General features: G+C 42.2%; 2 protein-coding genes across 2 annotated transcripts in view; both read left to right on the top strand.

Annotated features, from left to right (window-relative positions):
* Positions 1-5,504: 5,504 nt before the first annotated feature.
* LOC135089190 (protein obstructor-E-like) lies at positions 5,505-13,840 on the top strand. Its single transcript, XM_063984516.1, has 6 exons — positions 5,505-5,670; positions 10,459-10,716; positions 11,595-11,798; positions 12,329-12,524; positions 12,741-12,956; positions 13,217-13,840. The coding sequence occupies exons 1-6, from the start codon at positions 5,616-5,618 to the stop codon at positions 13,449-13,451; spliced, it is 1,164 nt and encodes a 387-aa protein (XP_063840586.1). The 5' UTR covers positions 5,505-5,615; the 3' UTR covers positions 13,452-13,840.
* A 6,098-nt stretch (positions 13,841-19,938) lies between these two features.
* The window catches only part of LOC135089189 (uncharacterized), a 16,780-nt gene continuing 12,531 nt past the window's right edge, over positions 19,939-24,187 (top strand). Inside the window, exon 1 of the mRNA XM_063984515.1 lies at positions 19,939-20,097. Coding sequence (XP_063840585.1) covers positions 20,052-20,097 — 46 coding nt within the window. The 5' untranslated portion in view covers positions 19,939-20,051. The remainder of the gene's footprint in view (positions 20,098-24,187) is intronic.

The raw sequence follows: 24,187 nt of genomic DNA, 5'->3' as shown, positions 1-24,187 counted from the left end.
GGGGGTGTGAGAAAAACTGGCGGAGACGTCTCAGAACACCTAACTTCATAGAAGTTGTTTTAGTTAGAGATGAAATATGAAGTTTCCAGTTTAGATTATAAGAAAAGGACAGACGGAGGATGTTCAGTGAAGAAGAGGGGTCCAGTTGAGTGTCACTGAAGAAGAGGGGATAGTTGTCCGGAAGGTTGTGTCGAGTTGATAGATGGAGGAATTAAGTTTTTGAGGCATTGAACAGTTCCAAGTTTGCTCTGCACCAATCAGAAATTTTAGAGAGATCAGAAGTCAGGCGTTCTGTGGCTTCCTTGCATGAACTGTTTACTTCCTAAAGGGTTGGACGTCTATGAAAAGACGCGTAAAAGTGCAGGGTGGTATCATCAGCGTAGGAGTGGATAGGGCAAGAAATTTGTTTTAGAAGATCATTGATGAATAATAGGAAGAGAGTTTGTGACATGACAGAACCCTGAGGAACACCACTGTTAAAAGATTTAGGAGAAGAACAGTGACCGTCTACCACAGCAGCAACAGAACGGTCGGAAAGGAAACTTGAGATGAAGTTACAGAAAGAATGATAGAAGCCGTAGGAGGGTAGCTTGGAAATCAAAGCTTTGTGCCAGACTCTATCGAAAGCTTTTGATATGTCCAAGGCAACAGCAAAAGTTTCACCAAAATCTCTAAAAGAGATTCAATAAGGAAAGCAAGATCACCAGTAGAGTGACCTTGACGGAATCCATACTGGCAATCAGATAGAAGGTTGTGAAGTGATAGATATTTAAGAACCTTCCTGTTGAGGATAGATTCAAAAACTTTAGATAGGCAGGAAATTAAAGCAACAGGACGGAAGTTTGAGGGATTAGAAGGAACAGGCTGAGTATAGGCAAACTTCCAGCAAGAAGGAAAGGTAGATGTTGACAGACAGAGCTGAAAGAGTTTGACTAGGCAAGGTGCAAGCACGGAGGCGCAGTTTCGGAGAACAATAAGAGGGACCCCATCAGGTCCATAAGCCTTCCGAGGGTTTAGGCCAGGGAGGGCATGGAAAACGTCACTGTGAAGAATTTTAATAGGTAACATGAAGTAGTTGGAGGTTGGAGGAGAGGGAGGAACAAGCCCTGAATCGTCCAAGGTAGGGTTTTTTTTTAGCTTTTTTTTCAGCTTTAGAGACAGATGTGATAGCAGTGGTGCTATCTGGTTGAAATAAAGGAGGGGAAGAAGAAGCAAAGTTATTGGAGATGTTTTTGGCTAGATGCCAGAAGTCACGAGGAGAGTTAGATCTTGAAAGACTTTGACACTTTCTATTAATGAAATTTTTGGCTAGCTGGAAAACAAATTTGACATGATTCTGGGCAGATTTATAAAGTGCATGGGATTCAGGTGATGGAAGGCTGAAGTACATTTTGTGGGCAACCTCTCTATCATATATAGCATGAAAACAGGCTGTGTTAAATCAAGATTTGGAAGGTTAAGATCAAGGCTCACGGCAGTAATTCTCTGAGCAACACCACAACGCGTAGAGTACCATAGCTGATGAGCAGTTTGTTTATTCAGGCGAGGCACTCTACATGGATCACCAACACTGAGAAGACCAGGAACATCAGTAAGAAGGAGGTTAGGACAACTGCGTGAAACATGAACGAGAACTTGAACAAATTGTTCACAACAAGAAGAGCAAATAAAATCATGGGCAGCGTGATTACGACAATCAGCAGATGGCATATGATTCAGCCAAACGACGAAGTCACCAGTAAAAATAAAAGGCTTTACTGTTCGTCTCTTGAATAATTGCCATGAAAACAATACACTAAAGATGTATCAGATGTCAGAATTCGGAAATCCGTCGATACGGATGTGTATGCGGATGCCACATGCTCATATTCTGCGGATGCAGATGTTAGTTTCTACCAAACAGCGGATGCGGATGCGGATATCAAATTATGACATCCTCAGGGATGCGGACGCATATGTGTTCAGGATTTTGGTATATAATCACTAAATAGCACCAATTATTGCCAGATGGCCGCTGCGACAAGTGCTCAGCGCTGCTACTTTATATTTTTCAGTCTTATTTTTGTACAATTACACAATATAAAGCTGAGGACGAAGCACTGAAACATTTTTTGTAAACTTTTAAGAGGGGGTATGGTCTACATACACAGACATGCATATATATATATATATATATATATATATATATATATATATATATATATATATATATATATATATATATATATATATATATATATATATATATATATATATATATATATATATATATATATATATATATATATATATATATATATATATATATATATATATATATATATATATATATATATATATATATATATATATATATATATATATATATATATATATATATATATATATATATATGGTCTACATACACAGACATGCATATACTCGTATATATTGTTTACACACACACACACACACACACACACACACACACACACACACACACACACACACACACTCTCTCTCTCTCTCTCTCTCTCTCTCTCTCTCTCTCTCTCTCTCTCTCTCTCTCTCTCTCTGCCAACCAAGCTGCTTCCCTTCATGCGTAATTACTTATGTAATAGTACATATATACAGTACTATTACACAATATATACATACATACACACATGCTTTAACATATTTACATGATACATACATAGTCACTGTAAAATTATCTCCCTCTTTCTGTCTTTCCGCAGAACCCTTGATACATTAGGCTGTGTAAATTTGAAAGGAATTTAATAAAAAATGTAATTTTAGTAGATAATTAAGTAAACAAACATTAATTTATTTTCTTCAACTTTGCAAACTCTGTACTCTGTAGTGTAAAAAATGTATCAGCCACACCCTCTTTGTATGTGGTGCGGATGTGGATGTTTAATTTATCAGAATTGTGGATGCGGATGCGGATGTTAAAAACCATGCAGATGCTCCGCGGATGCGGATGTGGATACATCTTCACAACAGACAACAAAATATACAGTCAACCGATCCAGAAGTAAACCAAGTCCGAAATTTGCAAACAGAAAATACATTTTGAGTGTCACCTTTCAAATAACGACAGCCAGTAAACCAAAGCGGAGATAAACACAAGAGCCCCTCACCCTAGAAATTATCTTTCCTAACAGGAAAAATTTATCAAACACAGGTATAAATAAGTGATACATGTCTAGAATCGAAGACGAGTATTTCTGAGCAGCAAAGAGCATCACAGTTAAATACTTGAAGAGATAGTTATATCAGGTTCTTCTGAAAGGAGTGGAAAGGGGAACACAAAATGTCATTATAATAATTCAATTTCTCAAAATCCTAAGATATTATCAATGTTTACAGTAAAAAATATCGCTTTCTTTCACGTAAAGCTGGGAATATTCACAGAAAACGGAGCTAACTCAATATTCAGGTCTCCCGTGTTCATTTTGTTGTTTTCTATGATTATCCGCAACAACTTCAATGGGTCACTTAGTTGTTCTACTGCCGGTCTCTCTCTGTCTCTCTCTCTCTCTCTCTCTCTCTCTCTCTCTCTCTCTCTCTCTCTCTCTCTCTCTCTCTCTCTCTCTCTCTCTCTCTCTCTCTCTCTCTCTCTCTCTCTCTCTCTCTATAATTTGGGGACAGGTGTTGTCACAAAGAAGTCATGTCATGTAAGAAACAAATCCATAAGAGAGAGAGAGAGAGAGAGAGAGAGAGAGAGAGAGAGAGAGAACAGGAATGAACAAGGATTTATTGGTTTTAATATGAATGGGGATGGAAACAGATACACAAATTGAAGTTAATATTTTGTAAACACTTTTCGTATTTACATGTACAGTAATACTGGCATGGAATTCAACACACTGTAGAAAGTTAAAAAATAAATAAATTAATTAATTGATTAATCAATTTAATTTAATTAAAGCATTAAGCTCAACAGTTCGATACAAAGAGCAGTATAAGTCGCAGTTACTATTACACTAACATATCAAACTTATTATACTAACCAGAAATTTTCTCAGCCCGCAACCACACAACTTGACCATTTCCGACGAGCAGTACCGAAATACCTCCATAAGTTCATTTCCCATCGTGGCTGGAACCCTTTTCTATTATCTTTTGAGGTGGTAAGTCTTTTTTTATCATCAGTTTTGTAACCCTTCGCTAAAGTCAACAATGCGCAAAAAATAAAGCACATCATTATGAGCTTAACGAAGAGAAAAAATCCAATCAATAATCGATTCATCAATCAATCAAATAGTTAATCAATCAGCTTCTATGAAGTTAGGCGTTCTGAGACGTCTCCGCCAGTTTTCTCACCCCCAGCTGCTAACTCTGTACAAGGGCCTTATCCGTCCATGTATGGAGTATGTTTCACATGTCTGGGGGGTTCCACTCATACTGCTCTTCTAGACAGGGTGGAATCAAAAGCTTTTCGTCTCATCAACTCCTCTAACTAACTGTCTTCAGCCTCTCTCTCAACGCCGCAATGTTGCATATCTAGCTGTCTTCTACCGCTATTTTCATGCTAACTGCTCTTCTGATCTTGCTAACTGCATGCCTCCTCTCCTCCCGCGGCCTCACTGCACAAGACTTTCTTCTTTCTCTCACCCCTATTCTGTCCACCTCTCTAACGCAAGAGTTAACCAGTATTCTCAATCATTCATCCCTTTCTCTGGTAAACTCTGGAACTCCTTGTCTGCTTCTGTATTTCCACCTTCCTATGACTTGAATTCCTTCAAGAGGGAGGTTTCAAGACACTTATTCATCAATTTTTTACTACTGTTTTGACCCTTTTATGGGACTGGCATTTCAGTGGGCTTTTTTTTTTATTGGATTTTTGTTATCCTTGGCCAGTGTCCCTCCTACATAAAAAAGTCAATTAATCAATCAGTCAATCAGTCAGTTAATCAATCAGTCAACCAATCAGTCAGTTAATCAGTCAACCAATCAGTCAGTTAATCAGTCAACCAATCAGTCAGTTAATCAATCAATCAACCAATCAGTGAGTTAATCAATCAATCAATCAATCAATCAACCCATCAATTAAGCAATGAGTCAGTCAGTCAAGCAATCAACTCCTCCAGGCAGTGGAAGCAGGAGCCTTGGTAAATCCTGCCGGTCTGCCTTCCTGTTTGCCTGCCTGCTTGCCTGCTCACCGCCCACCCCTCATTCCCCCCCACCCCATCCTCTTTGACAGTGACTGGAGGCGCCGTTCATGTAACTGTGCAGAAGACAAAGAAAAAGAAAAAAGAGGAAAAAAAAAAAACCGGTGCCTAACCACCTTGACCAATCAAAATGCAAGGATCACTTTCTCCGGCGTCTGGCTCCTCCCACATTCCCACAATACCCATAAGCCTCTCAGTCTTCCTCATCTTTGTTCCTGTAATAGCGAAATGCTTACTTTTTTCCATCATTACAACATCGGAGCACATAAAGTGTGGCCTGCAAGGCGTCCCGGAAGGTCTGGATTACTGGCCACCTTCAATGTAAACAAGTGCGGTGCTCGGAGAAGAAATAGTCACGTGGAGGGCACAGTGCACGGCGGAAGAATAGTCCCGTGGGTGCTCGCAAGGTTCTTGGACTGAAAGGTTTGGCGCGAGGTGTGCAGGTGTTGGCGTGTCAGTATGAAGATGTGGTCCACTGTGGTAGCGCCCCTCCTCCTCCTCCTCCTGGCCAAGGGTATGTAATATTAAATAAATATTATTGTTAAATATTTTCATATAAGATGTCTCTCCTGTGACGGCGGTGACATCTTGAGTCTGTTTTCTGCTTAAATCTACCCGTGTGACCTCAAGGTAATGGATTAAGTGTTCAGGTCAAGAAATGACATCTTTTTATTACGGTAATATTTAACAAGCTATTTCTTCTTTCATTTAATTAACAATACAAGACGATCATCTGTACTAAACACTTTAAATTAAAAACTGCACGTGACATTAAGAACTTTTTTTCTAGTAGTACGTTATTATGTTTCTTAGTTGTGTTCTTTTCTTCCTCTTTTTTTGTGATCCCAAAGTACAATTGAGTGGTTGGTATTGTTGTACAAGTGTGTGATCTTGAGACAAAGCCTGCCGCACCTTTCTTTCTTTTTTTTTTTTTTTAAGTGCCAGTGACCTTTTGCTTCACTAAATTCACAGGGTCTCTCTCTCTCTCTCTCTCTCTCTCTCTCTCTCTCTCTCTCTCTCTCTCTCTCTCTCTCTCTCTCTCTCTCTCTCTCTCTCTCTTTCTCACTTTATGACTAGAAAGTTTTGATCTAGTTCACTTTTTTACAACACAAACTTGACATTCTCTCTCTCTCTCTCTCTCTCTCTCTCTCTCTCTCTCTCTCTCTCTCTCTCTCTCTCTCTCTCTCTCTCTCTCTCTCTCTCTCTCTCTCGTTGTATTCTTAGTGAACACTTTCTATTTTCAAAAGCTCTCTCATTCCTCACTGTACTTGTTTTCTATTTACTCACTCTCTCTCTCTCTCTCTCTCTCTCTCTCTCTCTCTCTCTCTCTCTCTCTCTCTCTCTCTCTCTCTCTCTCTCTCTCTCTCTCTCTCTCTCTCTCTCTCTCTCCATGCCCCCATCTCCCCGTAATAGGTCACGACTCTAGAGAAAACCTGAAACTCACGAGTGAAAGCAATTTCTAAGGACCAGTAATTCACACTTTCATTTGCCATTCACTCACGTCTTTGTGACTCTGGTACCCAATCGTTGAGGTGTTGCAGACTTGGGAAAGATGCTATATAGGTGTTGTTACTTATGGAACGACGCTACATAAGTGCTAGGATGAAGAAGTATGGTTATAAGTCAAGGTATGCGTTTTGAAAGTTAATGAAAAGGACCCGACGTGTATTTAGTAAGTGGATGAATGTTAAGGAAGACTTTGTTGAGAATACTGAACAATGTAGTGACATAATAAGAGTGATGGAAGGTTTTTTTTTTTTTTTATCTAAGAAGGACACCGGCCAAGGGCAACAAAAATCTAATAAAAAAAAGCCCACTGAGATGCTGGTCCCGAATATGGTCATTTGTTAAGATGAGGAGTAGTCGTTGGGAGGCTGAGGTGCTGAAGAAAAGTGATAAAAGAAATAAAGGAGAGTAACAGGACGCTGAAGAGGCGATAAAATTATATTAGATGTTGCTGAACAAGTGCTAAAGGCATACGGGAGAAACTGAAGGTGCTAAGGTGTACCGAAGAAATGCTGATGGGATGTATGAGCGTGCTAAAGGAGTATAAAAACTAGAAAATGCTGGCACGCGACTACTTTAATGTAAAAAGGTGATGAAAAGTGATGAAAAAAGAAAGTAGTGAATGGATATAGGATAGTGCTGAAGAAAGTATCTGAGGATGTAAGAAGAGTGATAAAAAGATCTAAAGAATTATGAAACGTTAAAATTATACAATATATCGCAGAAAAAGGCCATAGGGGGATAGGAGTGGTGAAGCGACGTACAGGTGGCGAAGGATGCTGAGAGAAACGGTAGGTACTACATAACCCTGCTAGGAGGAGGCTGATAATTAAGGAATAGAGGCAGGTGCTAGAGTGACCTTGTGGCTGCAAGGGAGGAAAGGGACGGGGAAGATCAGGTACTTACAAGGTGGCTACCGTTACCTGGATAACCTTGGCCAAAGGGGAATGGGGCGGTGGCTGGATGGGAGGCAGGGAGGGAAGAGGAGGTGAGAGAGAGGGAGACATTTTCAAGAGGGTGTGTCGGAAGGAGAGGGAGAGAGGGAGGATGAGAACAAGTGGAAGGAAAAAGAGTAATGTAGGAAAAGAGTGTCGGGAATAAAGCAAGGACACGGAGACAGGATCTAAAGGGTGCAGAGAGAGAGAGAGAGAGAGAGAGAGAGAGAGAGAGAGAGAGAGAGAGAGAGAGAGAGAGAGAGAGAGAGAGAGAGAGAGAGAGAGAGAGAGAATCATGTAGTCATTAGTAAGTTATATATTTCACATTAAGCATAGAAACAATTTGAAAAAGTGACAAAATATAGAAAACATGACGAATTAAAACAGAAATGTATGTAGGTCATAAAATCTAGACACCTCCGACGGCCATTACCAGCAACACTCTCTCTCTCTCTCTCTCTCTCTCTCTCTCTCTCTCTCTCTCTCTCTCTCTCTCTCTCTCTCTCTCTCTCTCTCTCTCTCTCTCTCTCTCTCTCTCTCTCTCTCTCTCTCTCTCTCTGTTCCTCTTGAAACCGGAAGAGAAAGCAAGCCACAGTCGGCCTCGCACAAGCTCCAGTATCAATCCATTGAAATCAAGTATTAGCGCCATAATGCCACGGTCGCCTGCCGCCCATGTCCGCATTACGGCTGGGCATGGCGAGGAAAATGAGAGAGGGGGTATAAAATTATTACTTAGTTGGATTACTATAGAGAAAACTTGCTAACCGTACACTTACATAGTAAAAATTAAGACTCAAAAAAAAAAAAATGATTTACTTTTCTAAACATAAAACAAAAAATTGAGGAATAAAAACAGAAGCTTTCGTTTATACAATTATACTGAAAAAAATTGTGTTTTAATTCATATACCGAAGAAATCATAAAAAAGAATATATATATATATATATATATATATATATATATATATATATATATATATATATATATATATATATATATATATATATATATATATATATATATATATATATATATATATATATATATATATTTTTATATATATACATATCCTCAGGCTTACTTCTGTATATGAGAACACACATTTTTTTAGTATCTTAATGAAATCTCATCCATATGAAATAAAAGTAGTGTGTGTGTGTGTGCTTTTATTTCATATGGATGAGATTTCATTAAGATACTAAAAAATGTGTGTTCTCATATACAGAAGTAAGCCTGAGGATATAACAAACAGGCACTTTCATTTCTACAACAACAACAACAACAACAACAACAACAACAACAACAACAACAACAACAAACAACAACAACAACAACAACAACAACAACAAAACTCACCACATCAACACAAACAGGAAGAAGCAATTACAGGTCAAAAACACGGACGCGGAAGAGATCATAACGAGGAAGACCGGAACACTTGGCGGGAAATGGAACACGGAGGAAATGAAAGCAAGGTTAACCCTCTTCGTTTCCTGCTACGGCGCACATGGTTCAAAGGAAAAGCAGGAGGAGGAGGAGGAGGAGATGGTAGCGGTGGTGGTGGCGTTCAAGGTGATGGTAGTAATTATTGGGAGAAATCAAGGTATTATAAGAATGAAGTAGGGGTGGGTAGGTAGATGGGGAGGGAAGGAGGGTGGGGAGGGGAGAGAAGGAGGATTCTAGTCCAGAGGTAAAGGTCACTTGCTGGACGTTCTTATGTATATCGCAAGATGCCCCTCCCTCCCTCCGTCCTTACCTCCATCATAATTTTTCTCCTATGTCCTTCCCTTATCACCGGCACGGCTCTCTCTCTCTCTCTCTCTCTCTCTCTCTCTCTCTCTCTCTCTCTCTCTCTCTCTCTCTCTCTCTCTCTCTCTCTCTCTCTCTCTCTCTCTCTCATTCATTCATTCATTCATTCATAGCAATTCAGTTTATTCCTCACCCTGTTGTTGTGACGCCATAAAATCAGCACTGTCATCATCAGCACCACTCAGCTCCCCCGTCACAAGCTAACACAAGATGGCTGTGGTGGGGAAGACAGTGGTGGTGAAGAAGACAGGGGGAGAAGATTCTGCGTGTGTTTGTATGTTACCTAGAATCCCTATCGTTACCTAGTATGTCTATCTTTTCTCCTTTCCTGAAACACTACCACACCACCACCATCACCACCACACTCCCAACTTAGCTGCAATCACACAATTGCTAGTGATGCCCGTGAAAGTAATTAATGCAACTATATGCAACATGGACGGTTCTGAGGCCTTGTGCGTTGGGGGGGAAGGTCTATAACGGTATCTTGCATGTGTATCGTCAATAAATTATAGGTTAAGAGAGAGGTGTATATGCAGCGCCTTTCTAATGATAACATAGTAAACCATGACATAACTAACAATGCCTTCGTTCTTCCTTGTGTGTGAGGATCAGGAACTGTATCTTGTATGTATTTGTGAATTGATTCTAGTCATGTGTGTGTGTGAAGAAATTATAGGTTAAGAGTACATGCGGCGTTTTACCAGTCACAAAGCACTGAATTCTGACTAAATTAACAATGCCTCCGTCCTTCCTTGTGTGTGGGGATCGGGAACTGTATTATGTGAATGGATGTTGAACATATTTATAATAAAAAGATATATGGTTTAAGAGAGAGGTGCATATACAACGCTTTACTGATTATGACAGTGAATCCTGATATAACTTTCATCCTTCCTTGTGTTTCGGTGTCGGGAACTGTATCTTGTACGTGTATGTGAATTGATTTTATACTAAGTTTATATTTTGAGCGAGAGAAGCGTACATGCAGCGCTTTACTACTAACACACTGAATCCCGACCTTAACTAACAATGCCTTCGTCTTTCAACAGCCGAGGGTCAGAGGCGGCCCCGTCCCCAAGATACACAACTCGCCGCAGCGCCACAGCAGCAGCAGATCGTCTCTCAGTGCCCGCTGCCCAATGGCTTTTTTGCAGACGCCCAGCAGTGTGACAAGTACTACCAATGCGTAGACAACGTGATCACGGAGAAGCTGTGTCCTGACGGTCTAGCCTTCGTGGACCATAACCCGCGGTCAGAAAAGTGTGACTATATCAGCGCCGTGGACTGTACTGGACGACCTGAGCTGCGTGAGTATGACCTACACATACTCCAGGGGTGGGGGGGGATGATGAAGGGGAAGCTTTTGGTGAGGGAATGAGAAGAGACAAAGTACTGGTGAGAGTATGATGAAAAAAAAGTGAGGGAATGAGACGAGACAGAGTAGTGGGAAAGGTGTGATGAAAGGAAGTAAGCAGGTGGTAAGAGAATGAGATGAGATGAGTCTGACACCCTACCTCGACTGAGTGTAAAGAGAACTGTGATGAAGGGAAGTAAATAGTGAGAAACAGAGAACAGCTTGACATATCCTCAGAAATATGAGAGGCGTGTAACGATGGCGGACATCTGCAGTGTATGGCGAGAGAGGGAAGGAAAAAAGGAGTGATTTTTTTTTATTATTATTTTTTTTTTATCGAGTAGAGCAGGAAGAAACAAAGTGAGTGGAGAATCATAGCGCGATGGATTACCATGAACAGGAAGGACACTGATGTAAAGATGGAGGATACTGATAAGATTATGCAAAAAAAAAAAAGAGATTCTGTAAAGAAAACTAACATCAAAAGAATTTTACGAGAAGGAAAGTTTGATAACATTAACATTTTAGGAAGAGATGATGAATGAAAGGAAATGATGGAGATACAAAAAGTTGCTATGAATATTTCATAGAAACTCAAAGATAGAAAGAAAACATGTCTCTTGAAATAGATGATAGAAAAGTACATGTAGGCAGGATACAAAACAGATATGGGTGTATGGCAAAGCTAAGAAAAGAAAAAGCAGGACAGCGTAACTTCGAAAATAAACATTTCCATCTAAGCCGAAGGAATCCTTGGCTTTTCATTCATGTCTTGTCATCACCACAAAATTCACAAGCTGCTCTTAACACCTGCTTCTATTCCTTCCCTAGAGCCCGCACAGCCAGCGGGCGCCTGCCTCCGACAGAATGGCTACTTCTTCCACCCGGATGAAACAGTGTGCAACCAATTCTTCTTCTGCGCTGAAGGTACCGGCAACCTGGTCACCTGTCCCACTGGTCTTGTCTTCTCTGGGAAGAGCAACAACTGCGTGTGGGCGGATGAGGCAGGACGAGCAGGCTGCTCTACGCCGGGAGGTGAGTTCTGGGGAAGCTTGGTCAGGCTGGATATAGTTACGTAGCATGTGTGTGTGTGTGTGTGTGTCTGTGATTCACCTACGGTCGTCTGCTGGTCACCCAGCCAGCCGTTAACCTACGGAAAGAGCTCAGAGCTCATAGTGACCGATCTTTAGGTAGGAATGAGACCACTTACACACCACACACCGGGACAGCGAGGCCACAACCCCTCGGGTTACATCCCGTACCTACTTGCTGCTAGGTGAACAGGGGCTACACATTAAGAGGTTCGCCTATTTGCCTCGCCACTCCCGGGATTCGAACACGGACCTTATTGGTTGTGAGCCAAGCGTGCTAACTACTATACTACGCGGCGTGTGTGTGTGTGTGTGTGTCAAGTAGTGTCGTGACGACAGTAGGGTATTTATGATGTGGCTTTGTGTGCTGTGTGGCTTGGCAATGTGACTTGGCTTTAGCCTGACAGTGTGGCTGCGAGAGCAGTCGGTCTACATGCTTTAGGAATGTTCATACTCAGTGCCTCCCTCCTCCAGGTGGCCCCGCCTTTGAGTGCCCCAAGGTGACCCATGACGTGGCAGTGGCTCATCCTCGCTACGCCGATCCCGATGACTGCCAGTACTTCTATGTGTGCATTGACGGAGTCAACCCGAGAAGGAACGGCTGCACCTTCGGCCAAGTCTTCAACTCTGCCCTTGGAACCTGCACATCCCCAGCAGAAACTCCTGAGTGGTACGTTTCCTTTGATTTGTCATGATCCTTGCTCTTCTTCCAAATTCTTCCTTTCCCTCTTCAAGCTCCGGTCACTCGAACACTTTCACACCAAAGTTACCTTTACAGTCCCCTGCCCTATCACTCTCCCAACCAATCCATGCCATTCCCACGAAGCCCGAGTCGTTTCTCTGACCACTAGTGTACTCGCCCACTAACACGTAACTTTGTTCACAGCGGCAACTACTACACAGAGTACTTCGACGACTACTTCAAGACCCTCAACACCGGCGGTCGCCCAAGAGGTGACATCCTTGCAGCTGCATTCGAAGCAGGATATAAAATTCCTTCCCACGCTTTAGGCAAGATCGACAGATCCCAGAGTCCTGGGGTGGCTGCCACTTTCGCCGCCGCTGCGCCTGCCCCAGCTCCTGCCGCCGCGCCGCCCAGGCAGTAAGTTGTTTATATATTTTTTAAATATGTTGTGGGAAGTCATGGGTGTTTGTGGCTTGCGTATCTGTTATGAGACCGTGGTACTGAGGAACACAGATGGATGAATTAAGGTAAGGATTGACAAACGTGAATAAAAGTGGTAGGGATAAGTGAGCAGGCTTACTGATAAATAAGATGAGGATGGGAGGTTTATCTTTAGAAAGATAAACACCTGCTCTTATTCATAACTCAGATCTAACCACGCCTGTTCCTATCTGCAGGATACCCACACGTAGGAGACGTCCCACAGCCGCCGCGCCAGCCCCTGCTGCCGTCCCTGTTCTCACCGGAGACGACAGTTTCACTCTAACCACCGGCCTCGGCGCCGCAGCGCAAGCTGTCCCAGCCGGCCCTCCAGCCCTTGCCGCGGCTCCCGCTCCCACAGGGACCAGACGCCGCCGCCCGCTCGTCTCCGTCAGAAGAGCTCAGAGGTCCGAAACAGCAGGACAGGTTTAGGTAATTAGTTTAACCAAACCACTGAAATTTTGTCAACTTTTGTGGTTTTCACTAATCACGAAAGCGGGTATAATTTTACCAGTCATTTTTAGCATCTAATAAGATCAAATAAAAGGTCAATTACAAAATTCAATCGCTTTGAGACTGTCAGGAAATGTCCATGAATACTGTTCAGGAAGTGAGCACAGACAGAGCGCTGCACCAGTCCTGGGGCAGCGGGCATGACGTCTCGCCTCCTTGCTATTAAACAATCATTCGGAAGAAAAAATAAATAAATAAATAAATAAAATAAAAACATATTTTCATTTCGTATACAATACAATGAGCTTGGGACAAATAATGTTTTTTTGTGTAAAATGTAAGACAACAATAAAGTACAACAAGTACAATATGCACTTTACTTCGTAATCCATATTCTCTAAGTATAAGTACTGCCGCCACCTGCCTGACATCTGTGGCAAAATACTGCGACTGGCAGAATTCGCACAAAACAGTTGAGAAACATCTCGCTCCTCACCCTCATACGTTTCGTCTTGAAGCTCTGCCACCAAAATATTTACAATCAAATATATAAATAAATAATAAGTAAATAAATATACTTTTTTGCAACATGTTCTCCAACCCAATACAAGCCTTACGTCAAAAATTATTGCTCTGCGTACTCACACACTCCATGTTTTCCGCAACTTACGCTGACCTAAGAGCCACGCTCCTTGTCATCTTTTCGCTGGACCCAACGGTTGGTGCACTCCTTATGTTCTTGTCATTTCCACACACACACACACACACACACACACACACACACACACACACTTAACACATTTTCAATCTCCTTACCAATTAGCCGTGTCCTAGAATGATATCCGAACATGTCGATGGAGAAACAATAACAGTATTGCCTCTCAAAACAAACATGTTATTTACATAATCTCATTCCTACGACTGTCAACATGCGCCACGTCTCCTGTGGCGTGTTTATGTAACACATAATATCTAAGTTTATTTTTTAAAGGTTAACACTTTTATATTATTATTATTCTCCAATTGATATTTCCGGAAGTCAGTGTAATGTAAGGCTAATTCAAAAGGAGATTAAAAATAACTTGAATATGAAAAAAAAAAAAAAGGGAAGCGGCAAGAACATACATTTTTAAATGCTCCACCCTGCTGCCGCCGAGAGTGAGGAAGAGACGGGGCCTGTCACACTCCCTGTCACAGCGCCGCGCCGCGCATGTACCTGAAGCTTAAATCTATATCAAAGGGGAATTAATGTGCAAAATGTAATCCAACATAAATCTCACCTTGCATCAATCACTCTCACTCTCTGTACTATTCTTACTTACACATGCCACACTGATGCTATTCACCACTCCCGGCATGCACTGTCCTCACTAACACCATGCCACTCACAACAATTATTGAGCCACTTACACTCCATGTACTGCTCTTTCTTGCATAAGCCGCATTACAGCCATCCATCCATTATATAACGTCCTTACTAGCACCCACCCACACATTACAATCCTTCGCACACTCTTGCTCCGTATACTCAGTCCATCGCTGTTACTCACTACACTAAATTTATAGTAAATATTTTTTTTTTTTTTTTGTAACATAATAGAACAAAATGCAACAGCCCTATGCGCCTTGCTTCATACACTCACTCTATGCCGCTACTTACTGTCTCTCCCTCAGGAAATTCCAATCTCCCTCGTCACCTCCCTTTCCTCATCTCAGTCTCGACTCTACCTCCTCTAGCGATTAACAAACAGCCCAGGTATTTCCCAGGTAGTGTAACACGTAAGACTACAACACAACAGACGACCTTGGATGGCTTTACTTTTCATTGTGCGCTTAAACAAAAAAGGGTAGGAATGCAATTCAAAACAATGACTTCCTATCGTTTTCTATCACCACAAAAATCACATACGAAGGCAAGAGAAATACGCGAGCTTAGTGTCAGTTTCAGTGAACCAACTAGAACTGTGATTCCAAGAGACGGGAAGAAAGAGAGGCAGGAAGCACTCATATTTACTGAAAGAAGGATGGATTGCGGGTTAGGAAAACCGATATGAGGTAAAAATTGGAGGAGATGAAGAGAAAGGGAAGGAAAACATGGTAAGGGAATGGAGGGCTTATTAAGTAAGACAAGATAATAGAAGATTGGAATGAAGGGAGGAGTTAAAGCGAAAGGAAAGATATAGGGAAGAAAAGGAAGGGTTAAGTGAGGAGAGATAATAAGATAGAATGAAAAGGAAGAAAAGAAAGAGCGAGAGAAAGAGAAGAAAACACAGGGAAGGAAGGAAAATGTAAAGTGAGGAAACATAATCGGGAAAGAGAGGAAGAAAGGGAGGGAAAAATTGGAATAGGAAGGACGGGTTAACTATGATAACATAATGAAGAGGGAAAGAATGGAGAAGAAAAAGGGGCTGGAAAACATAAGGAAGAAAAAGGGAAAGGAGAAGAAAATCATAAGGAGGAAAAGAGAAAGAGATGGGGAACACAGGGAAGAAAAGGAAAAGGGAAGAAAAATATTCAATCCACGGCCAAGATGTGCCTTTCCTAGAATCGTCAAGGTCACCCTGCCAACACCCCAGCCATGATGCAACACAATGCTACTCAACCTGAACATGAAAACCTCACACAACACCACTAAAGACATCCCAGTAGCACACCTGTCGATCCCCCCCCCACTAAGTAACACTCCACAGCACACCTGTCACTCACCAAGTAGCACCCCACAACACATCTGTCTCTCACCCACCACCAGGTAAAACTCCCACAATACACCTGTCACTTATCCCCACCACCAAGTAACACCCACAGAAGAAGAAGAAGAAGAAGAAGAAGAAGAAGAAGAACGATAGAAAGAAAGAAAGAAAGAAAGAAAGAAAAGAAAGAAAAAATAATTGAAACGCTTAGAAATCACTTTTCCCAATCACCAAAAAAGGACTAAGACTATAACACCTAAACACTATTTTCTTCCCACTCATTAAAAAGAAAAAATGCTAATCCAGTAACACTGAAGGCACGACTTTTCCTTCCAATCGCAAGAAGGGAGTCATATATAAACACTGCTGACACGAACTTTCTCCTTGGTCATGAAAAAAAGAGCATCAACAGATATTCGAATTAAGATCAGACAACACAGCTTGCATGAAAAATTATGAACAAAAGAAAGAAAAAGAAAGAGGCAATTCGAAGAAGAAAAGAATAATCTTTATATATTTTCTTTAATACCGCAATGAATCTTCTTCTTCCTCCTCCTCCTCCTCCTCCTCCTCCTCTGCCACCTTCTTCAACCTGGTCATTCACATCTTGAGTTCTGTCCCCTCCAAAGAACTGGACAGAGAAACAGTTTTAACTTTAAGACTTGACTGGACAAGTACTATAGACTCCAATTTACAGATAAAGTGTAATATTTTACTGAAGAAGCAAAACTCAATTATATTGTTTAATGAAATGGCCTGGAGTTGTACGTGACGGTCCGGCATAATTCATTTTCTCGACTAGCAGTAGCGATATTTATGATCTGGCTGACATGAATACTCCAAGCAGCTCCTCCCTGCCACCTTTACATTTTACTATCCTGCGCCTCTTACTTTACATTGAACAACATTATTTATTACATTTTTTTTTTCTTTTTCTTTGGTGAAATTCTTATTTTAATGTCCTTGGCATGTAGTGCTCGTATGCATTTCATCTGCAATTCTTCACCTATTCCGGGACTTTAATGCTCGTTCCCTTCTGTCTGGGTGCTGATTATAACCTTGTTTGCGCGCTTCCGCTGCGCTGACTTGTTCATTACTTTGCGAATGAAATTGGTGGGTGAATTTGAGTTTGTCTTGTTTCTGCTCACGGACAGTACGGCAGCGGTTGTGTTTAGCACAGCAGTGTGTCACGCGGGTTGATGTTTTGCACTCGTTGAGTCCTTTATTATATGCTTTGCTTTCCTTTAAGGTGTGTGTTGATTTCTGTTTCCTCGCTCCTTAGAAATAATGAAAGCCAAGCAGCAAAAGTGCTGTATTCTTTGATTTATTACAAAATCATCATCTATATTATAAAACTGAAAGATTTCCATAACACACCGCTGAGAAACGGAAAGTGGTGAAAACAAGTATTCTTAAGCATTACTGGTTGGTACAATGCTGGTGAGTACAAACGTTAGCGGATAGCAATAAAATTAGCATCATTATTTTTAACGAATAAAGTAAGAGTAGTCAACACAAACCTTGAGCTAAGCAACGAAAAATACAGAATAAACGGTTATCGAATGCAGATCAGCGCACGGGTCTAATGAGCTAAACACAACAGCTGTTTTCTTGCACATCTGAAGAAAATAAAAGAAACACTCCACAATTCCATTCGCTGGAGCCCTCACACGGTGTTTATCTACATGCAAGTGGTTCATAAAACATGGCAGCTAATTCGGTACGAAGCTGAACTTCATCAGATCGTTGAGCGTTTTGATATATCGTTCACTAGTGACTGAAAATGCTATTCGCTTTAAAGGTTTGTGCAAGCGAATACAGCAGAATACAGCGAATGTCATCTAAATCAGTCACCTTAGTTTGTTTTTCCTACGTGTTCCTCCTTTTTAAATCCTAACAAAGGGAGACACACAATTGTTCTGCAATATTCATGTGCCGCTTTGCCAACGAAAATAAAATTGGTCTAAGCCTGACCCAAACTTGCCCGGTGAGTGTTGCCTGCAAAACCACGCTCAGTTAATAATAAATACGCCTCCCTTGTTCCTCGATAAGGGCGGAGATGTCTGACATTTCCCTTCGTTATCTATTTATCCTGATATTTTTCCAGGCCGTGCCATTTCCATAATTACTGAAGGAAAGAGTTCACTTCATTAATAGTCAATAAAAGGCACAACTATTTTCTTCTAGTTTCTATTTTCCTAACATCTTTATGGATCTCTTCCCACTAATGATGTACGCCTTAGGGGAGGAAGGTGCAGGGAGAGCGTTATCCTTTCCCATACTCATCTTCTGCAATAATGAATATTTTATTAAGCATGATTTAGGTCTGAGTGATGAGGATATAGATTAGACTGGATTAGGTTAGATAGAGATTACATTACGCTATATATTGACCATGAATTAACAAAACATAAAACATTACAAGTAAAAACATTTACAATCAATATATTACATCAATAACTTTCAAGGACGAACTTTATATCTGAGGAACAAAAGAAACCAGCGAATAATAGAAAGGACACATTACGAACACTTATGAAAATATCAAATAAAAAGAAAAAAATCAGACAGAAAGACAAGTTGTTGTGTCCCCGCGCCAGGTAGATCACACAAGCTCACGACGAACATGAAGACGAGTATTGGCAACCACGCGTGGTTGGGCGGTGGTGGCGACGGGGAACGCTCGGAGGCAGTGAAAGTGTCCCAAACCTGTTCGGCGGGTCATCCTGGTCACCTTTAGCGAGGCCAGGTCAGGGAATGGTCAAGTTTGACACACACACACACACACACACACACACACACACTGAGGGCCACGGTTATATTCCCCTCGCCCTTCCCCTCTCTCAACTCCTGTCTTACCCTCTCACTCCCCACCCTCACCTCCCCCTTCCAACCACAACGCCAACACCATCACCACCACCACGCCCAACAACGCTAACCTATTTACATATCATCACTGAATAAATATTATTACTTAATACTGCAACTGCAAAATTTACTAATACTGTAACTACTACCGCAAAAAACATGACCACCGTTACTGTTACCGTTACTGCCACTGGTGCCACTACTGCTACTACTACTGCTACTACTACTACTTCTTCTACAACTACTACTACTACTACTGCTATTACGACTACTACTGCTATTACTTATACTACTACTACTACTACTACTACTACTACTACTACTACTTTTTTTTGTAACTTCCATTTATGCTCTATGTTGTGATAAGGTGCGTTGTGCCTTCATCATAATACAGTTCACTGGCCCGAAGCCGGTGAACTAGTCACTATAGTTCCTTCCTTTCTTAACCAAAACCTATTCCACTACATTGGCAAGGTGTGTTTTTTCCTTCAACCACAATCGCTCTTGACACAACTACTACTTTCGCCCGCACAGCTCCTACTACCACCATCACAACTGTTATCACCATCTCTAAAGTTATGAACTACAGCCGCGACCACAGGCGCTGTCACCTACAACATCCCCCTCCTCCCTCCTCGTCCCCTGTTACCTTCTCCTCAAAGCTCCAAACCGCACCTCACTTTCTCTTTACCCCGGCCGCCCATCCGTCCGTGCGCGCGCTCATACACGCATACACATGCGCACGCGCTCACACACACACACACACACACACACACACACACACACACACACACACACACGACGATTGAGACAGTCTACTGAAAAAAAAAAAAATCATTCATCTAAAAAAATAATAATACAGAAAAACGCGAGTGCCGTTTCGACGGAGGGAGAAGACTAGTCACCACGCGAGACGAAGCGAGGAGAATAATAGTCCCGCCGCTCGCTGCACCGACACAGACGGGGAGGGACCAAGCAGGAGAGAGGGAGCCCCGAGCGGTTTTTGTTCTCAGTGTGGAAGATGTGGCTCTTTGGTGTGGCTGCGTCACTCCTGGCGGTGGCTCCAGGTAGGTGGGGGTCTGTTTACATCCTACAGCATGCCGTGGCTCCTCGGGCTTCCCTGGAGTACCGTAAGGCCGAGTGCAGCGCCCCGGCCAGTAACTGACACGGCTGATCTTTAATAACATTCTCCTTTCTCCTCTCCGTGGTGCAAACCTCCCTACTGGGACATCCGTAGGCTGCTTCTGTCTTCGTGGTGAGGAGAAAGGAGGCGAAAACATATTAACAGCTGCCAGGCTTAGTGTCTCCAGCAGACGGGCGGAGCGACTTGCCCTACAAACTACATTTATTATCAACCTTTTGCCTGACGATACCAATCCAGTATGACGCTGGTGACTCGTGTGGCTCATAAGGGCAGGGGTTACAGTTTGAGGCATGAGGTAGAAGCAGGGGCGCTATCGCATCTTTCAGTAACCATCACTTGACATGACATGGAGTGGCGGCCTTCATCAGACGTGTGTCGCGTCATTCTCGCTTACAAACACGTCATCTGTTGGTCAATATCTTTACCACCTCATGATTTTCACAACAGAATGAAAATAATGTCTTAAGGAAAATAATGACTAAGATATAGGCTATGTCGTTGTAAGTGCACCAAGCAAACCAGTCCAGCTGTTCCTGTAAGGCTTTCTACCGCGCTAATGTCAATACACGATGGCGTTGCAAGTTTCTATGATGTTCTTCACGAGACCATGATCATTTAGTGTATGACATTCTGTACAGTTCTTTCGCGTTAGATCTTCGGTATACATCACCATTCAAAACCACGTTATCTAAATTACAGTAATCCTCTGTGGTGAATCTCCTGTGTAATACCCCTTGATGCTTGATGTTAAAGACACACTACAAGATTTTTGTAATTGATGTTCCTTCCTCACAAATGTTCCCCGGTCATACTGTTCCCGTTGTGTTGCCACTGAAGGCTTGGTTCTTGCGGCTTTATGTCCAAAGGGCGCCTCTAGGGAGTCTCAGGATCATTTGACATTCATCGAAACCCCAAATACCCTTCTCCTCCTCCTCCTCCTCCTCCTCCTCCTCCTCCTCCTCCTCCTCCTCCTCCTCCTCCTCCTCCTCCTCCTGCTCCTGCTCCTCCCTCGTCCAGGAGTTTTAAAGGTCTCAAGCTGACGTGCTTATGAAAGGCCACCTCACCTGTCCACATTCTCTTCATGTTATTTTCTTGTTGTTGCAAGCGCCCGACAGAAAACTTGATTAAGGATGCTAAGTGTATTTACCCAATAAGTGTATGTGGGGGAGGAGGTGAGAGCGAGAGAGTGGGTACGGAATGCAGCAAGAAATTACTTTTGGAAATGATATACACGCATACAAAGAAAAAAAAAGTAAAAGAAAAGATTTGGTAAGAGCAATATAGGAAAAAATTAAATAAATAAATGTTTCTCTCTCTCTCTCTCTCTCTCTCTCTCTCTCTCTCTCTCTCTCTCTCTCTCTCTCTCTCTCTCTCTCTCTGGAATTACCTACCCTGCGCAGCTTATAACCAGACGTATTTTCTTGTCGACTGACCTCACCGTCCTCTCCCTCCCTCTCTCCCTCCTTCACTCTCCCTCTCTCTCTCCCTACTTCTCTTCCTCAATTTGTAAAAAAAAAAAAAAAAAGAAAAAGAAAAAAAAACGAAGCCCCTGACCCAGACTGAGCCTCCCACTTCCCCCTTTTTGTCTACTACAAGTTTTTGACTTAAATTCGCTTCCTACTACTACTACTTCTACTACCACTACTCTCTCTCTCTCTCTCTCTCTCTCTCTCTCTCTCTCTCTCTCTCTCTCTCTCTCTCTCTCTCTCTCTCTCTCTCTCTCTCTCTCTCTCCAGTCATAATAACTGTCCCATGACCTCTCCTGTTCCTCTTACGACCTTTTGACCCTTCGTCGCTCACTCAAGGTTAGAGAGAGAGAGAGAGAGAGAGAGAGAGAGAGAGAGAGAGAGAGAGAGAGAGAGAGAGAGAGAGAGAGAGAGAGAGAGAGAGAGAGAGACTGTTACATAGGTACACTGGGCACGCAATCCTTAAACGGAACAATAAAATATAATCTCTAACTTCTTGAGCAACAGAGAAGGGAGGATTGAAGAGAAAGGAAGAGGAGGGGAGGAGGGGACGGAAGGACGGAGGGGGAGGGAAGGGAGGAGAGAGAGAGAGAGAGAGAAAGGACAACACAGTGTACGCTTTCTACCAGCCACCTCCTTGCCCCGTCTCTCTAAGTGTGTAACAGCTGGTGACAAAGTTTTATTCTTTTTTATTCACAAATTCCTGACTCCTTTATACCTCCCCAAGGGCTTATAATTTCTTACATCTCTCTCTCTCTCTCTCTCTCTCTCTCTCCTCTCTCTCTCTCTCTCTCTCTCTCTCTCTCTCTCTCTCTCTCTCTCTCTCTCTCTCTCTCTCTCTCTCTCCAACTATTGCATAGATAATAAAAACGAAAAATGGTCAGATTTCATGAATTTCTGAGTAAAAACTATTACCACTGAGAGAGAGAGAGAGAGAGAGAGAGAGAGAGAGAGAGAGAGAGAGAGAGAGAGAGAGAGAGAGAGAGAGAGAGAGAGAGAGAGAGAGAGAGAGACTTCAAGGCCGAGTGGATAGCCCCCTTCACTGTAACCTTGCTGGCGGGGGCTGGTGATTAGGCTGATTAAGGAAGACACCATACCTGTGGCTACCTGACCCTGTCCCGCCCGTTAATGGTCCTAGTAGTACCAGTAGTAGTAGTAGTAGTAGTAGTAGTAGTAGTAGTAGTAAGTAGTAGTAGTAGTAGTAGTAGTAGTAGTAGTAGTACTGGCAGTAGTAGTAGTAGTAGTAGTAGTAGTAGTAGTAGTAGTAGTAGTAGTAGTAGTAGTAGTAGTAGTAGTAGTAATGGCAGTAGTAGTAGTAGTAGTAGTAGTAGTAGCAGTAGTAGTAGTAGTAGTAGTAGCAGTAGTAGTAGTAGTAGTAGTAGTAGTAGTAGTAGTAGTAGTAGTAGTAGTATTGTTGTTGTTGTTGTTGTTGTCGTTGTTGTTGTTGCTGTTGCTGCTGCTGTTGTTTTTTTTTTTTTTTTTTTTATGTAGGAAGGATACTGGCCAAGGGCAACAAAAATCTAATAAAAAAAAATGCCCACTGAAATGCCAGTCCCTTAAAAGGGTCAGAGCAGTGGTCAAAAATTGGTGGATAAGTGTCTTGAAACCTCCCTCTTGAAGGAATTCAAGTCATAGGAAGGTGGAAATACAGAAGCAGGCAAGGAGTTCCAGAGTTTTACCAGAGAAAGGGATGAATGATTGAGAATACTGGTTAACTCTTGCGTTAGAGAGGTGGACAGAATAGGGGTGGGAGAAAGAAGAAAGTCTTGTGCAGCGAGGCTGCGGAAGGAGGGGAGGCATGCAGTTAGCAAGATCAGAAGAGCAGTTGGCATGAAAATAGCGGTAGAAGACAGCTAGATATGCAACATTGCGGCGGTGAGAGAGGGGCTGAAGACAGTCAGTTAGAGGAGAGGAGTTGATGAGACGAAAAGCTTTTGATTCCACCCTGTCTAGAAGAGCAGTATGAGTGGAACCCCCCCAGACATGTGAAGCATACTCCATACATGGACGGATAAGGCCCTTGTACAGAGTTAGCAGCTGGGGGGGTGAGAAAAACTGGCGGAGACGTCTCAGAACACCTAACTTCATAGAAGCTGTTTTAGCTAGAGATGAGATGTGAAGTTTCCAGTTCAGATTATAAGTAAAGGACAGACCGAGGATGTTCAGTGTAGAAGAGGGGGACAGTTGAGTGTCATTGAAGAAGAGGGGATAGTTGTCTGGAAGATTGTGTCGAGTTGATAGATGGAGGAATTGAGTTTTTGAGGCATTGAACAATACCAAGTTTGCCCTGCCCCAATCAGAAATTTTAGAAAGATCAGAAGTCAGGCGTTCTGTGGCTTCCCTGCGTGATATGTTTACCTCCTGAAGGGTTGGACGTCTATGAAAAGACGTGGAAAAGTGCAGGGTGGTATCATCAGCATAGGAGTGGATAGGACAAGAAGTTTGATTTAGAAGATCATTAATGAATAATAAGAAGAGAGTGGGTGACAGGACAGAACCCTGAGGAACACCACTGTTAATAGATTTAGGAGAAGAACAGTGACCGTC

The sequence above is a fragment of the Scylla paramamosain genome, chromosome 32 (assembly GCF_035594125.1).
Source record: "Scylla paramamosain isolate STU-SP2022 chromosome 32, ASM3559412v1, whole genome shotgun sequence".
Classification (NCBI taxonomy): domain Eukaryota; kingdom Metazoa; phylum Arthropoda; class Malacostraca; order Decapoda; family Portunidae; genus Scylla; species Scylla paramamosain.
This window is presented reverse-complemented; position numbering and strand designations above follow the sequence as displayed.

What these genes read in the sequence shown, in the direction of transcription:
- LOC135089190 (XM_063984516.1), top strand. Translation starts at nt 5,616, where the DNA reads ATGAAGATGTGGTCCACTGTGGTAGCGCCCCTCCTCCTCCTCCTCCTG. An exon ending in TACTGGACGACCTGAGCTGC is followed by an intron (nt 10,717 to 11,594) that starts GTGAGTATGACC and finishes TTCCTTCCCTAG; the next exon opens with AGCCCGCACAGCCAGCGGGC. An exon ending in AGGCTGCTCTACGCCGGGAG is followed by an intron (nt 11,799 to 12,328) that starts GTGAGTTCTGGG and finishes TCCCTCCTCCAG; the next exon opens with GTGGCCCCGCCTTTGAGTGC.